This window comes from Oculina patagonica, chromosome 3 (genome assembly GCF_052425735.1).
Source record: "Oculina patagonica isolate OP01 chromosome 3, crgOcupat, whole genome shotgun sequence".
Classification (NCBI taxonomy): domain Eukaryota; kingdom Metazoa; phylum Cnidaria; class Anthozoa; order Scleractinia; family Oculinidae; genus Oculina; species Oculina patagonica.
In genome coordinates this window covers 7,741,938-7,754,983 of record NC_135760.1, presented here as the reverse complement: position 1 = coordinate 7,754,983, position 13,046 = coordinate 7,741,938, and the positions used below count along the sequence as shown (strand labels likewise).

At 38.2% G+C, this 13,046-nt stretch overlaps 2 protein-coding genes across 3 annotated transcripts in view; one reads left to right on the top strand and one right to left on the bottom strand.

Annotated features, from left to right (window-relative positions):
* LOC144646340 (protein LTV1 homolog) overlaps nucleotides 1–6,351 on the bottom strand; it is a 30,452-nt gene extending 24,101 nt beyond the window's left edge. For both annotated transcript variants that reach the window (XR_013569393.1, XM_078505893.1), the window contains exons 1-7: nucleotides 6,296–6,351; nucleotides 6,075–6,212; nucleotides 4,277–4,299; nucleotides 2,902–3,076; nucleotides 2,032–2,119; nucleotides 1,426–1,526; nucleotides 445–473 (exon numbers count right to left, since the gene is read on the bottom strand). Coding sequence is in view for 1 of the 2 variants with exons in the window: in XM_078505893.1 (XP_078362019.1) it covers nucleotides 445–473; nucleotides 1,426–1,526; nucleotides 2,032–2,119; nucleotides 2,902–3,076; nucleotides 4,277–4,299; nucleotides 6,075–6,212; nucleotides 6,296–6,298 (557 nt within the window). In the remaining variant the exon portion in view is untranslated. The remainder of the gene's footprint in view (nucleotides 1–444; nucleotides 474–1,425; nucleotides 1,527–2,031; nucleotides 2,120–2,901; nucleotides 3,077–4,276; nucleotides 4,300–6,074; nucleotides 6,213–6,295) is intronic.
* A 78-nt stretch (nucleotides 6,352–6,429) lies between these two features.
* Nucleotides 6,430–12,058, top strand: LOC144646336 (uncharacterized). The gene is made up of 4 exons (XM_078505889.1): nucleotides 6,430–6,495; nucleotides 6,846–6,917; nucleotides 8,316–11,179; nucleotides 11,459–12,058. The coding sequence occupies exons 3-4, from the start codon at nucleotides 8,336–8,338 to the stop codon at nucleotides 11,471–11,473; spliced, it is 2,859 nt and encodes a 952-aa protein (XP_078362015.1). The 5' UTR covers nucleotides 6,430–6,495; nucleotides 6,846–6,917; nucleotides 8,316–8,335; the 3' UTR covers nucleotides 11,474–12,058.
* The last annotated feature ends 988 nt before the right edge of the window (nucleotides 12,059–13,046 follow it).

Below are 13,046 nucleotides of genomic sequence, written 5' to 3'. Positions count from 1 at the left end.
TACCGTATGCACGTAACACTGAAAGCAGGTGTAAGAAAGGCCCACCAGCTAGGCAAAGAAGTGTATTAATTAAATGTTAAATGGCCTTTTACAGCTTTTTCCTTTCCTATGACAGGCTCAATGGTTTAAGCATAACCCAGTGGCCAACTATTGCAAAAAATTAATGTGCAATTTGATTGGCTACATAGGCACCTACTAATATTCAATAGTAGGTTTACGCAGCAGGCATGGTTTTGTGGATGGGATTGAGGCTGAAAAGTATTAAACAAAACCCTCACTACATGTAAATCAGTTTTATTTTTAATATTTATTGACATTTCTATGTTAACAGAACAGCCACTGACTTATGCCGGGTCCATAAAAATTGATATAAGATGATGCTGCTTTCTTAGAATGTGCATTTTCCAAATGCAAAACAAATAATGTGATCTTATAGGTTTTTACCTTTCAGAATCTGCACCCTCTTTGTTTGCCTGAAAAACATTGAATAAACACGGGTTGAAAAAAACTTGAATTCCAACTTGCCTTTTGGATATTAAGCAACCAGAGCTTGAGACTAACTTTTTGACTCACTGGTTAACTGGCTAGTGACATTTCAGATTTTACTAGCCAAAAGTAATTTTTCCACTAGTCAGGTATATTGATTTCTATCAAGAACAGTTGACTTTCCCGAGTTTTTCACTAGCCAAATGGCTAGTAGGAATGCTAAACCTGGTAGCCAAAACCTAAATTTTAGTAGCCTTTGGTTAGTTGGCTACCGTTAGTCTCGAGCCCTGAGCAACTTTCAATAGTTCTTGGGATAATTCTACTAATTCTTTTTATGTTAAATTTGTTCTGATTCTGATCGGGGCCTTTTACAACTCAGTCAGCAGACGGCTTACATGGCCACTGAACAAGCGAGCATAAAAAGTTGCTTGCCCAAACAGGAAAAGTGGAGTTTTTTAATGCAGTTGAATTCCAATAACTTGAACTTTTAATAACCTGCACCTCCCACTTACTTGAACCTTTTTGATTTCTCCCTTCGGGTCATTTTCTTACTAATTTTACCATTGATAACTTACAACTCACAGAGAACACAAACCTTTTCATTCCTCTTAAAGGTTCAAGTTATTTGAACTCAACTGTATGAACTGTGTATTTCCAAAAATTATAGTTCTTGTGATTCCGCTGTCTTTTCTTTTGTTTAAAGTTGTTCTGACCAGAGACTTTTCCACTTCAGTACAGTGTAACCCTTATCTTCAGGCTTAACCTAACATCTCAGACATTTTGCGGTCTTTCATCAAGACATCAAGATCATAAATAATTAAAGTAAAATATTAATTTTGCTTTAAAATAACCAGTAAATATCCTATAAATTCTTGCAAAATACAGTGTACATGAAGGTGAAAAAAACGAAAACAATAGCTTCATAGCTCCAACAGGTACCTTCAACATAAAATCATCCTCTAGAATGTTATCAGGATCATCTAAATCAAGTGCATCATCGAGAGCGGCAACAACATCAGGATCCAGGTCTGGACGGGGTCCTTAATTTAAAATAAACCGTGTCATCAGGTAAAATGATCTAGTGAGAATTATGTAATAAAAAAAATCAAATTAAAAGCAAATGTTTGTTGTACTTATTAAATCATACACAAGTACTAATCTACAGTATTTTCAAAACTACTGGTAGTCAAAATTTCAGTTCCATGCTGTGAAAATTATTTCTTCTAACTAACTTATTGTGTAGTTTCAGAAAATGTCCATACTCCCTCCACAGAAGGGATTGGAAATTCCTTGGGAGGGGAGGTCTCAAAGGCCAAAAACTTTAAAGAAATAATTGAAGCTTAATTAGAATTTTCAGAGGGATGGGGGTGGGAGGTCTGAGGAAAAATCCCTTCCGGGGAGGTACAGTATGGATAATTTTTTGAACTACACATTGAGACAAAGATCTTTTGAAGCTATATTACATTGTAAAAACCTTGTCATTGTTCTTTTTTGTTGTGTACAGTGTATGTGGACAAGATTAACAGTACATATATTTTATGTTACCTGATGTCGGGGCAGCAAGGTTGAGCAGTCCTTCATTTTGTTCATATCCTGATGCAAAAGCCTCGCTGGGTAACTTTACATTGCCAAACTACATTTAAACCAAAACTTAAACAACTCAACAAAGAAAGTGGCCATAACAATGAGGTAGTTTTAGAACAAGGTGGGGTTCAAATGTATATACCGGTATATAAAATTTCATACATTTTTTTAATGTTCAAGAAGTGTTATTCCTGTACGAATATAGTTGTTGAACCCAACTTGGAAGCAGAGGCTTTTAAAAAACTAAGAGAAGAGTCACTTAACATTAATGTTACAGTATGTGTATTGCTATGGTTACACCAAGCCAAAAACAGGTTGTTGAAAAACTCTGATGCAGACTGTATTAGGGGTGCATTTTTAATGTACCATTCTAGGCAGGAATTCACATTCAGAACTTGTGAGATTGAAGAGAAATCTAGCTGGTAGAAAATGTAATTATTCTCCATAAAAATGTCATTTATTTCAGAGACAACACTTCAATAATCAAAGTACAGTGCAGTTCATCCATATGCGGGAAAATAAGATCACGTTTCAAACACCAGTTTGTTTCCCAAAGGGCCTTCGGGTAATTTTCTCACTAATTTTAACAACCCTCCAAGTCATGGCGACTAACATTTTTGGAGCTGGCAACTAAAATTGAGAGGAAGGATTGAAAGTGTGAGCTTAATTTAAGGCTAAAATTTTTCACTGGCGACCAAACTTGAGCAGTCGGTGGCCAAATGGCCACTAAGGAAAAAAGAATTAACTTAAACCCCCGGATAATTAAAAACCTTTTTTATTTCCCTTGAATTTCAGAGTTTGCGCATCACGGAGAACCACTATAACACCTACCTCCAAATGATCTGCATGCAGTGGCTTCTTAGCTTCTATGACGGTGACATTTTCAGGCAGTGGTTCCAGTGACAGGTTTGTGCGAGGTTTGACATGTTGTAAATAGTCATATTCGTCATCAAAGAAAATGCCATGTTCTTTTTCTTCATCCTTCTTCCTTCGCTTGTCACTGGCACTGATTGGTAGAATTAATATTTCCAGTTACAGGCTATTTGTGAAGATCAGTTACATGTACGTGTAATATTAGCTGAGGACATCCATACAGGCCATTTTAGCCAGGTTCAGTATGTTGTTTAGGCATATCAAAGATACATGTACAATGTATCAAGATAAAAACAATACAAAGCACCTTGTTGCAAATAACACCCTTAAAGATGATTTCCAGTCCGTACTGCGCAATCTCCGCCTGCAATGTTTGTGAGTCTCACAAACAGAAGAATGTTTACTAGCAAAAATAAAAATTCCGGGACAAAACTTACCTTTTTCTTCATTATTAACGCCAGATATCCTTGCAAAACAATAATAACGAGTAAAAGAAGCTCGACAGTATTTCAAACGGACATTTTAGCTCATCGTGAATTCTTGAACGAGACGATCCATAATAGTGAACTAAAAAACTTCATGTACGCTATCACCGAAGTGTAACGTTTCAACAAATTCAAAACAAAAAAGAAAACAAACCCTGAGTCTGCGCAGTACGGACTGGAAATCATCTTTAAAGGGGCTTTGACAGGGATTTTACCAGATTTATAAACAGCCAAAATTTACATTTGTGTTGCAGGAAACTAATAAAGAAAACTATTAGTCCATTTTTATAAAAAAAAATTGCTATATTTGAGCACTGAAACTGTTAACGAGCATCTTTGGATGGCTCAGATGGAAATGAATTGCAACTTAAGAAATAAAGAGTTTACTTTTCAAGTTGTTTTCACTCATCTTCAAAAACTCTATATTTATAGCCATACCCATGTAGCTTGATTACTATCCACAAATTAAGGTTACATCTTCCTTAAGATGTTCAAAGATAACGTTTTTCATGGGTTAAGTTGCTTATACCACTAATTTCAGAACAGTTGAAACCAAAAATCTGCGAAATCCCAATGATGTAGCTCCTTTAATAAATTGTTACTGTTAGTTTCCTTCTCAGAGTATGTGTAGCCAGCACAACACAAACTAAGTAACAATGAAGAAAACAGCAAGTCACACTCAGAAGCGACAAAAGAACCCTAAAACAGGGAACTCAGTCACAAGAGTTGTGACTTATTTACTGTCCCACAAGTGTAACGCAAAACCAGTGAGGAAATAATACTGGTCTGCTGACTACTTGTGGGTTTTGGAGAACATTTGAAGGAAGGCCTTAGTAACAAACACTTACACAGACTCTGTTTCACTTGCACCCTGGAAGAGAAAACATAGATAAAATAAACTAAATGCCAACAATTAAAATAAAGGAAACAAGCCTTTTGGCAAGTATAAAACAACAAAGCAAACAGAAGCCACGTTTGTCAATACCAAGTGTCTGTATTTTTTTCTTTACAGAAATTTAATACCAAAACTCGCAAAAGGTAAAATTATGTATAGTAATTTATGGCCCTAGGCTGGATTCGCACGTTCGTTTGTATAGTTATTACATAAAGAAAAAATAGGGCCCCAATGGGTCCATGTGTTTTGCTGCTAGAGCAAAGTCTTAGGGAACATGTTGATGAAAGACAAGTGAGTCGAGATTGAAATCCAACGTCTTTTATTGTCTGTCACTTGTGTGCAGGTTAATAATTGCACTATATTGTAGTCACTTTGTGTTAATTCAATCCTGATAATTTTACTGATCAAAATTCAGAAATTATAAATAATCGCACGCGCACCGGCGTACAACAACAGAAAGATGGCGTTGAACGTAACGCAAAGTTCATTTTGAAAGCGAAAGTTTACAAATAATTATTATCATTCGTCAGTCATCCCTTCACGCATGAACACTCGTCGAATTTCAGTGTCTTCACAACAAGATCGGAAGATCGATAAGGACCAATTTTTGATTCTGCGAAAGTTCGTTTTCTTAAAGTTTTAGAAATTTGTGAAGTTGGAGGATTCACTGAGGACTGCGTAGCCGAAGATGCAGTGGCTCGCTGGACATCAAATTCTATTTTTCACGGCGTTTAATTAATCTTCACAAAATAAACATGTGGCGCCAGCGCGTCTGGCAGTCAAAAATTCATTTTTCAAAAAACTTTCCCTTTCCAGCTATTTTAGCGGGGCTTATACTATAGTACCTACCTGTCAGTCGTAGAAAAGCTGAAATTTAAGGATGAACTGTTTATTAAATGAAGACCGTATTATTTTTTAATAACTAGTAAACAAACTGGTCGCCACGCATTTAAACACGAACTGACGAATGTTGCATCTGATGCAGTGAATCTGGTGAATGAGAACTTCCTTTAATATTTCTTTGTTTTCGACGGTGTGAACCACTGAATAAGTTTCTTTCCCATTGTGATGTTACTAGTATTAATTCGTTTCTAGCTGTCTTTTATATAGCTCGAATACAGCTACAATTAGCGGTGCAGCCTACCAGCATGGTATATTCCTTTCCAGCTGTCTTTGCGTGACAAGTTACACGTTCATACATTTTATTTTAAAATATGAAGTTCAGAGTTAATACAGTACTAGTATGCTGTAAACAGTGTAGACAAGGTGAGGGTAAGTTTATTTTCAAAGCGAAAGTTTACAAACTGTGCACTAACCGGTCCTTTGGAGAAAATATTTATGACCTTCGGCGAGGTTCCAAGTCTTCGCTCTTTTCGTAAATGATGAAAACTGCAGAATAATTTTCTCATAAAACTGGAGTGGTCGCGCCACAGTTTGTTTTCTTTCCCAATGCGATATACTTTTAAATCGGTTTTCTGTTTTCCAACGTGTCCAACGTGGTTTGCGTTCGAATACTTTGGCCCGTAACTTCGAATGCGATCAGCGCTACGGTTCATTGGTTTCGATTTTGTTTGTTCATGGATTTGATTGACATCGGTAGTTCAGATTTCTCCTCTGTTACGGCACTTACACCTTACACCTTACGGTCCTTACGGCACAAACTTCAGCTCTCAATGTGTTTTGCTTGCAGCCATTGCGGCTGCAGCAAAACACAACAAAAACAGTTACAATACTATAAAGTCAACTACTACCTGATTGCTGGAATCTATCGGTAACAAAACATGTTTAGAACTGTCTTCATCAGCTTGTAAGGGATCTTTCTGACTTCTGTGAACAAGCTGAAAGCTATGAGCACTCTTCTTGTCAATAAACGGCTTCTTTTTCTTCCCCTGCAACAGCAATTTACTTTTATCACCTGGACAAATTATTTTTCGATCAGAATAGACGAGAAAATCTCTCAAAAGAAGCTTACCATTTCAAAACGTTCCCTCACGTGTTGTCCGCCATGTTTGTTCTTGAGCAAGAAGTTGCGCCTGCGGTACTACTTCAGCGGATACCTTGCATATCAACCATGTCGTCAAATAAGCCAATTATTTTGTCCGCATAATCAGGGAACCTCCTTGATCCCCGAGTGTTTTCGTAGTTTCACTTTCCAAACCGAACTGCTTCGTGGTAAGTACAGCGCTGGCTAACCTTGTATAAACTTTTTTAAAGCCACGAAACACATAAAATCACAAAAAGCTGCAACAAATCGCAAACTCGACGGTTTCCTTTTAGATACAAAGCTGTTGTTTGGTTCTGTGAACTGGACCATGGAATCATGCAGTGGCGAAAATCGAAAGTATCCCGGAAGTATTAAAAGATCGATCAAATCGTTCAAGGACTCTCCCGTGTTTAATCAACATAGAATAGAGTTGTAAAGGATGAAACACACTTTGGAAGCAAGGTTTTCCTTTGGAAGTCTGCATTGAGTTTGAGCTTTGTTCTTCAGTTTCAGTTTGTATTTGTCTCCTGTCTTGCAGGGAAAGTCGCTCAGTACTTCAGTTCATCGCTTTTGGTTTCACTATCATAACTTGATCAAGAAACTGAACACGGTAAGTTAATATCTTACTTTAGGCTTTTTGAAAATGATAACTCAGCATTTATAATAAAAAAGCTGAATTAGTGAGAAAGCGAGAGCTTAGAGATTTGCATGAATCGCGTGACTGATTTTGTCCGTTGGGTCGTGATCAGTAAGTCACGCAATAAAATTAAAGTCACGCGAATGAACGATGTCTAGATGTAGTGTTTGTTGAGAAGTTGTTTGAAACATACTGACTTTCGGATTCTTTCCGGTGACCCAGCAGAAGTGGTTAGTACGACAAATCAAATTAATTTTGGCCGTTAAATTCGTATTGGGCTAAGACTGTCATGGCCATTTTCATTTGATCTGTGCTGAAGAGTAAATACTGTAATAGTCACTTATCAAACAAACGTTTGACCAAATTTGGCAAATTCGAGGCTTTTCTCCGGTACATATAGTTTTTTGTTTTATATTTCATGCTTAATAATTCAGTCGAAATCAAAAGGTTGCTCTAGATTACAATTTCTCGTTATTTATCAAATCCGTCTTTTGTCCTATTTTGTCTTCTTCGAGAACAGTGGGTTCCTCTGAGTCTCTATCTCTTTATCCAGGAGGAGTTCAATTTCCGTTGCGAAAAGAGAAAAAAATGATGGGTGAAAAGATTTTCAGGTTTTTCACGGTTATCATTTCACCTATTTTCGTAAAAGAAAACAAACAATGTTTTACGGTACCACTGTAGGTTCACCGCCACTAAGCCGGGCTAAATATGCATATGAGACAGACAATAACATCGAAAATTTGCACGTTTTTTTGTTCATTACAAATACAAAATTGCAACACTGATAGAGAAAACATAGAAAAAGTAGCTGAAACAGCCGCACAATAGCTATTCTTAGCAATTAACATAAAATGCTGGTTCTTAGTTAATTATAAGGCTAATAACCAAATAAAAAACTTCTAAGCAATGTTGTATTGCATTGCATTGCTTTGTATTGGCCATTCCGAAATTGCGCAGGGAACTGGAGCGAGTTTCAAATTTCAAGTAATCGATAATCTGACACCACCAAATGAAAGATCATGATGAGAATGGTCATTTCACCAAGTTTGATGCTTTCAGGATGAACAGAAACGAAGTTATGGACCTTAAAACATGGTCAAATGACCAATCGCACCATGATCTTTCATTTGGTGGTGTCAGATTATCGATTACTTGAAATTTGAAACTCGCCCCACTTCCCTGTGCAATTTCGGAACGGCCAATTGTACTGATTGATCCTGATTCCTTTTTGTCCAAAGACGAAAACTAACTAAAACAAAGAAAGAACAGTCATAGTTATAGCAGTCATAATACGCATTACGTATTCAACATAACTAATTTAACTTGATTTTATATTCTGTTCATGTTTATTCTTTATTATCAGTTTGCCAGGCTTTAACGAAGAGGACGCCATGAACAACACAGAGGACGTTATAAGATATGCCCACTTGGCCATCTTCATAGGCTATCTTGTTGCTATTTTCCTTGTCAATACCGGTCGTGATCTAAAAGCCATCCAGTTATGTAAAGAATGTCTGATTTTCCTGAATAATGAAGATCTGAAGAAACAAGAACAATTTGTCAAACTATTTAAGATTGCCACCCTCCAAGTGATCTTCAAGGCATATTGTCAGATCTCTGATCACACAAATGCACTAAAGTACGGCAGGGAACTTCTTCTCATTTACCGCACGTGTGCAAAAATATGTGAAGGGCAATGTCAACATGCAGAAGCAAAAGAAATTTATAGCAGAGCCATCAGCATCATGAGAGAGAAAGGAGAAGGAAATGTTTGTAGAAATTTAGGAGTTGTGTATTATTATCTCCGTGAATATGTCAATGCAAAAGAATATTCTGAGAAAGCACTTTTAATCAGTATGGAAACTGGTGACAGAGCAGAAGAAGCAACAAGTTACAGAGACCTAGGAATTGTGTTTCAGGCTCTTACGGAATATGTCCAGGCTATGGAATGTCACGAGAAAGCACTTGCAATCAGTATAGAAATTGGCGACAGAAAGGGAAAAGCAGCAAATTACGATAACCTGGGAACTGTGAATCGATTACTTGGTGAATATGAGAAAGCTAAAGAATGTCACGAGAAAGCACTTGCAATCAGTACGGAAATTGGTTATACAGAAGTAAAAGCATCATCTTATGGAAACCTCGGGGCTGTGTTTCAGTGTCTTGGTGTTTATGTCAAAGCTAAGGAATGTCTTGAGATAGCACTAGCGATCTACATGGAAATTGGTGACAAAAAAAGTGAAGAAGCACTTTTGGGAAATCTAGGAACTGTGTTTCAGTCTCTTGGTGAACATGTCAAAGCTAAAGAATATCTTAAGAAAGCACTTGCGATCTCAATGAAAATTGGTGACAGAGCAAGACAAGCACTTAATTACGGAGAACTAGGAATTGTGTTCCTATATCTTGGTGAATATGTCCAAGCTAAAGAACATCTTAACAAAGCACTTTCGATCTCAATAGAAATTGGCGACGGATCTAGAAAAGGCAAAGCAGCAAATTACGTAAACCTAGGAAAAGTGTCCCTGTATCTTGGTGAATATGTTCAAGCTAAAAAAAATCTCGAGAAAGCACTTGCGATTCAAACGGAAATTGGTGACAGATCAGGTGAAGCAAAAAGTTATGCACACCTTGGAAGTGTGTTTCGTATTCTTGGTGAACAAGTCACAGCTGAAAGTTATCTTCAAAAGGCACTGTCAATTAGTAAAGATATTGGAATCACTGACGTAGAGTTTCACTTGTATTGTAGCTTGATATTGATGAAGTTATCCCAAGAAAAGATCTCTGAAGCATTTGTCTATTTACAACTGAGTATCAATAAAAGCGAAGATTTGCGACGTTTGCTTGAAAACAACGATCAATTTAAGATATCGTTTTCAGAATTCCACGATTTTCCATACAAGACGCTCAGTGCATTCTTCTGTTTTTCTGAGAATCCTAACAATGCGCTTTACGTTCTAGAGCTGGAAAGGGCTAGAGCCTTAGCAGACTTGATGGCAGCTCAGTACTGTATTGGAAGACAAATCTCTGCTAATCCGCAATCGTGGATTGGCATTGAAAATATTATGAAGAAAGAAAGTAACTGTACCTGTCTATACATTTCTTATGTTGGTCAAGATGTGTTTTTGTGGATTCTCACAACAAGCGGAGTCATTCATTTCCGAAGTAAAACGGTAAATGAAAGCAATGCTTCCGCCGGACTACCTCGCGATTTGAATGCCTTTTTTGGCAAAAGCTTCCGCAGCTTTGCAATTTTACCTGATGAGGATTGCGAGGATCGATCTTTAAATATGGTTCAGCCTGATTCGAAATCTTCTCAGGAAGAGAGCCTCGCAAATTTGCGTCTTGTAGAGGATAACGATGAAGACAACCAAGATCCCGAACCTTTATTCTACAAAATGCTCATCGCTCCTGTGGCCGACTTACTTAAGGAGCCCGAAATCATCATTGTTCCTGATCGTTCCTTGTACCAAGTTCCATTTGCAGCGTTACGCGATGAAGATGGGAAGTATTTATCAGAGACTTTCAGGATCCGCATCGTTCCTTCTTTGTCGACTCTCAAGCTCATTCAGGACAGTCCTGCAGACTATCACAGTCAGACTGGCGCATTGATAGTGGGAGATCCTGAAGTCGGTCGAGTGCTTTACAAGGGACGAACAGAGAACATAACGCCATTGCCTTATGCAAGAAAAGAAGCAGAGATGATTGGACAGCTACTGGGCGTTCTGCCTTTGCTAGGAGAGCACGCAACGAAGCAGGCGGTACTTCAAATAATTCATTCAGTGAGTCTGATACATTTTGCTGCACATGGTAATGCCGAACGAGGAGAAATTGCCCTTTCCCCGGTCAGAACTACTTACAGGACTCCACAAGAGGAAGAGTACCTATTGACGATGTCTGACATTTCACAAGTCCAGCTGCGGGCTAAACTGGTGGTACTTAGCTGTTGTCACAGTGGGCGTGGACAGATTAGAGCCGAGGGAGTGGTTGGAATCGCTCGCGCGTTCTTGGGATCAGGTGCACGTTCAGTACTGGTGGCATTGTGGGCGTTAGGAGACATAGCAACAGAGCAGCTTATGCGTCGTTTCTACGAGCACCTTGTTCGTGGGGATAGCGTCAGTAAATCTCTTCACGAGGCCATGAAGTGGATGAGATGTAACGGCTATCCCAAGGTTTGCGACTGGGCACCGTTTATGCTGATTGGAGATAACGTGACATTTGACTTTAGCAAAATAAAAGTAAGTTTAACTAAGACTATAGAAACTTCTGTTAGGAGCACGTTAGGAAGTTAAAATTTGCTTGATGTAAATTAAAATTGCACAATTAAATAACAGTCTAGTGAGAATCAACGCTAAATGTAATAACCTGACTCACCGAAAAGGATAATTTTTGACGGGAAATTGAAATTGGCTTTTAAAACAAATCCCGTCAGTAATAATTTTTTTTTCTATACCGTTTACGATAAAATTCTTGAAATTCTAATTTGTTTTTCTTTGTTTTTCTTTTTTGTTATTTAGGAAGAAATCCCTTAGCAATGGACAGCACAAGCTGAAAAACTTCGTGCAACCTGAGAAACTTAGTAAAGTTTGTTGCCGCTAGCTCATTGATAGAGAAAGGCGTCTTGTAAATAATTTAAGTGATTACATGCGATATACCGCACACAATATTTTTTTCATTTCAGCCGAGCTATTAACATCCTCGTTTTTAAATTTCAAGGACTTCTTAGAAATGCAATAAATATGTAGTGATGTAGTTTTTAGTGCGTAAAGCAGACGTTGACTTTTTTATAGAGCACAAATGATTTCGCGAAACTATCGCAGACGTATATATTGTTAAAAGCCCTGTTTACGCAAATTTCGGAGTCAAAATCAATCGTAGTCGTAGAAACAGGATGGTGTTTGACTGGCGTAGGTTTAGCGAAGCGCCCTTTACGTGACAACTGCTGTACTTTTACGATAAGCGCGAAGTTGTCACGAACTCCTGACGAGTGACCGCTTAACACTCAGTACAATCAAGAGAGATTTGTAATCGTACAGCATTTCATTGAGAGTTGTGAAATCCATAAGTTGATGTGAGTAGTGAAATATTAAATCAAATTAAAAGTTAAAAATATGACTTTTCTTTGTCTAGGGCTGTACATGTAAAGGGTCCATCTTAGATCGTATCCTGTTTCTCCAATGCTAGCACAAAACGGCCTATCTTTATTTCAGTAAACCTTCCCCTATTCCCTTTTGATCGATTCCGATTGCGCCAGCGATTTACGCCAGTGTGTTATTTACCGTTCAGTGTAAACGTATTGCTCCCTGTGTTCTCTGGATCATGACCGCTGATTGGCCATTTACACGGTACAATTTTGTCGCATGCGACAAGATTACGACACGCCTACGACAGTCGTAAGCGAGTTGTAGGTTTGACTTACACGACACAATTCGTGTCGTAGGCCTGTCGCAAGCATGTCGCAAACATATCGCATGCGACAAAATCGTACCTTGTAAATCGGCCTTTAAAAAGAGCTAAGTTCTCAGAAGTGGCGATATGGTAGGAGTCTAGGATGATTCTATCGCAATGTTTCCAAGATTGATTCAAAAAACATGATCATATACATCATTAAAGGCTTGTTCATAGCGTTGCAGAAAAAATTACGGTGAGGTTTAGGTCAATATAGCTTTGGTTGCGATATTTATAATAGCTTGACCATTTGATTGACTAAAATGCTAGTCATGACGTGGTTTAAAATCTGGACCAGGTTTTTTTCCGCTGATTTCTTCCTCTGCGGTATTTTTTTTCCACCTAGGTGTGTAAATGGGTGACGGCGAATTTATTACTTGGGGGCAGCCCTGGGGCCCCTGCCATGGACAAGCATCCCATCCAGGGGGGAGTGTAAATACTCCTGGTCACCTGATGAGACTGCTGTAACCAAGATAAGTTCCGGCCTGATGGGCGCGCCACTACGCTCGAACGCAGACTTTCTTTTTGATACGGCCTGTCCTGCCTTTCCTCTCTCTCCCTTTTCTATTTTCTTTCTCCTTCCTTGTTTAACGTCATTTTGAGAAACTCGAAAATCGAGCCCATAGGAGTGTAAGCCAAGTTTCAGTGCATCGATTT

Coding starts and splice junctions, on each gene's coding strand:
- LOC144646336 (XM_078505889.1), top strand. CDS start 8,336: ATGAACAACACAGAGGACGTTATAAGATATGCCCACTTGGCCATCTTC.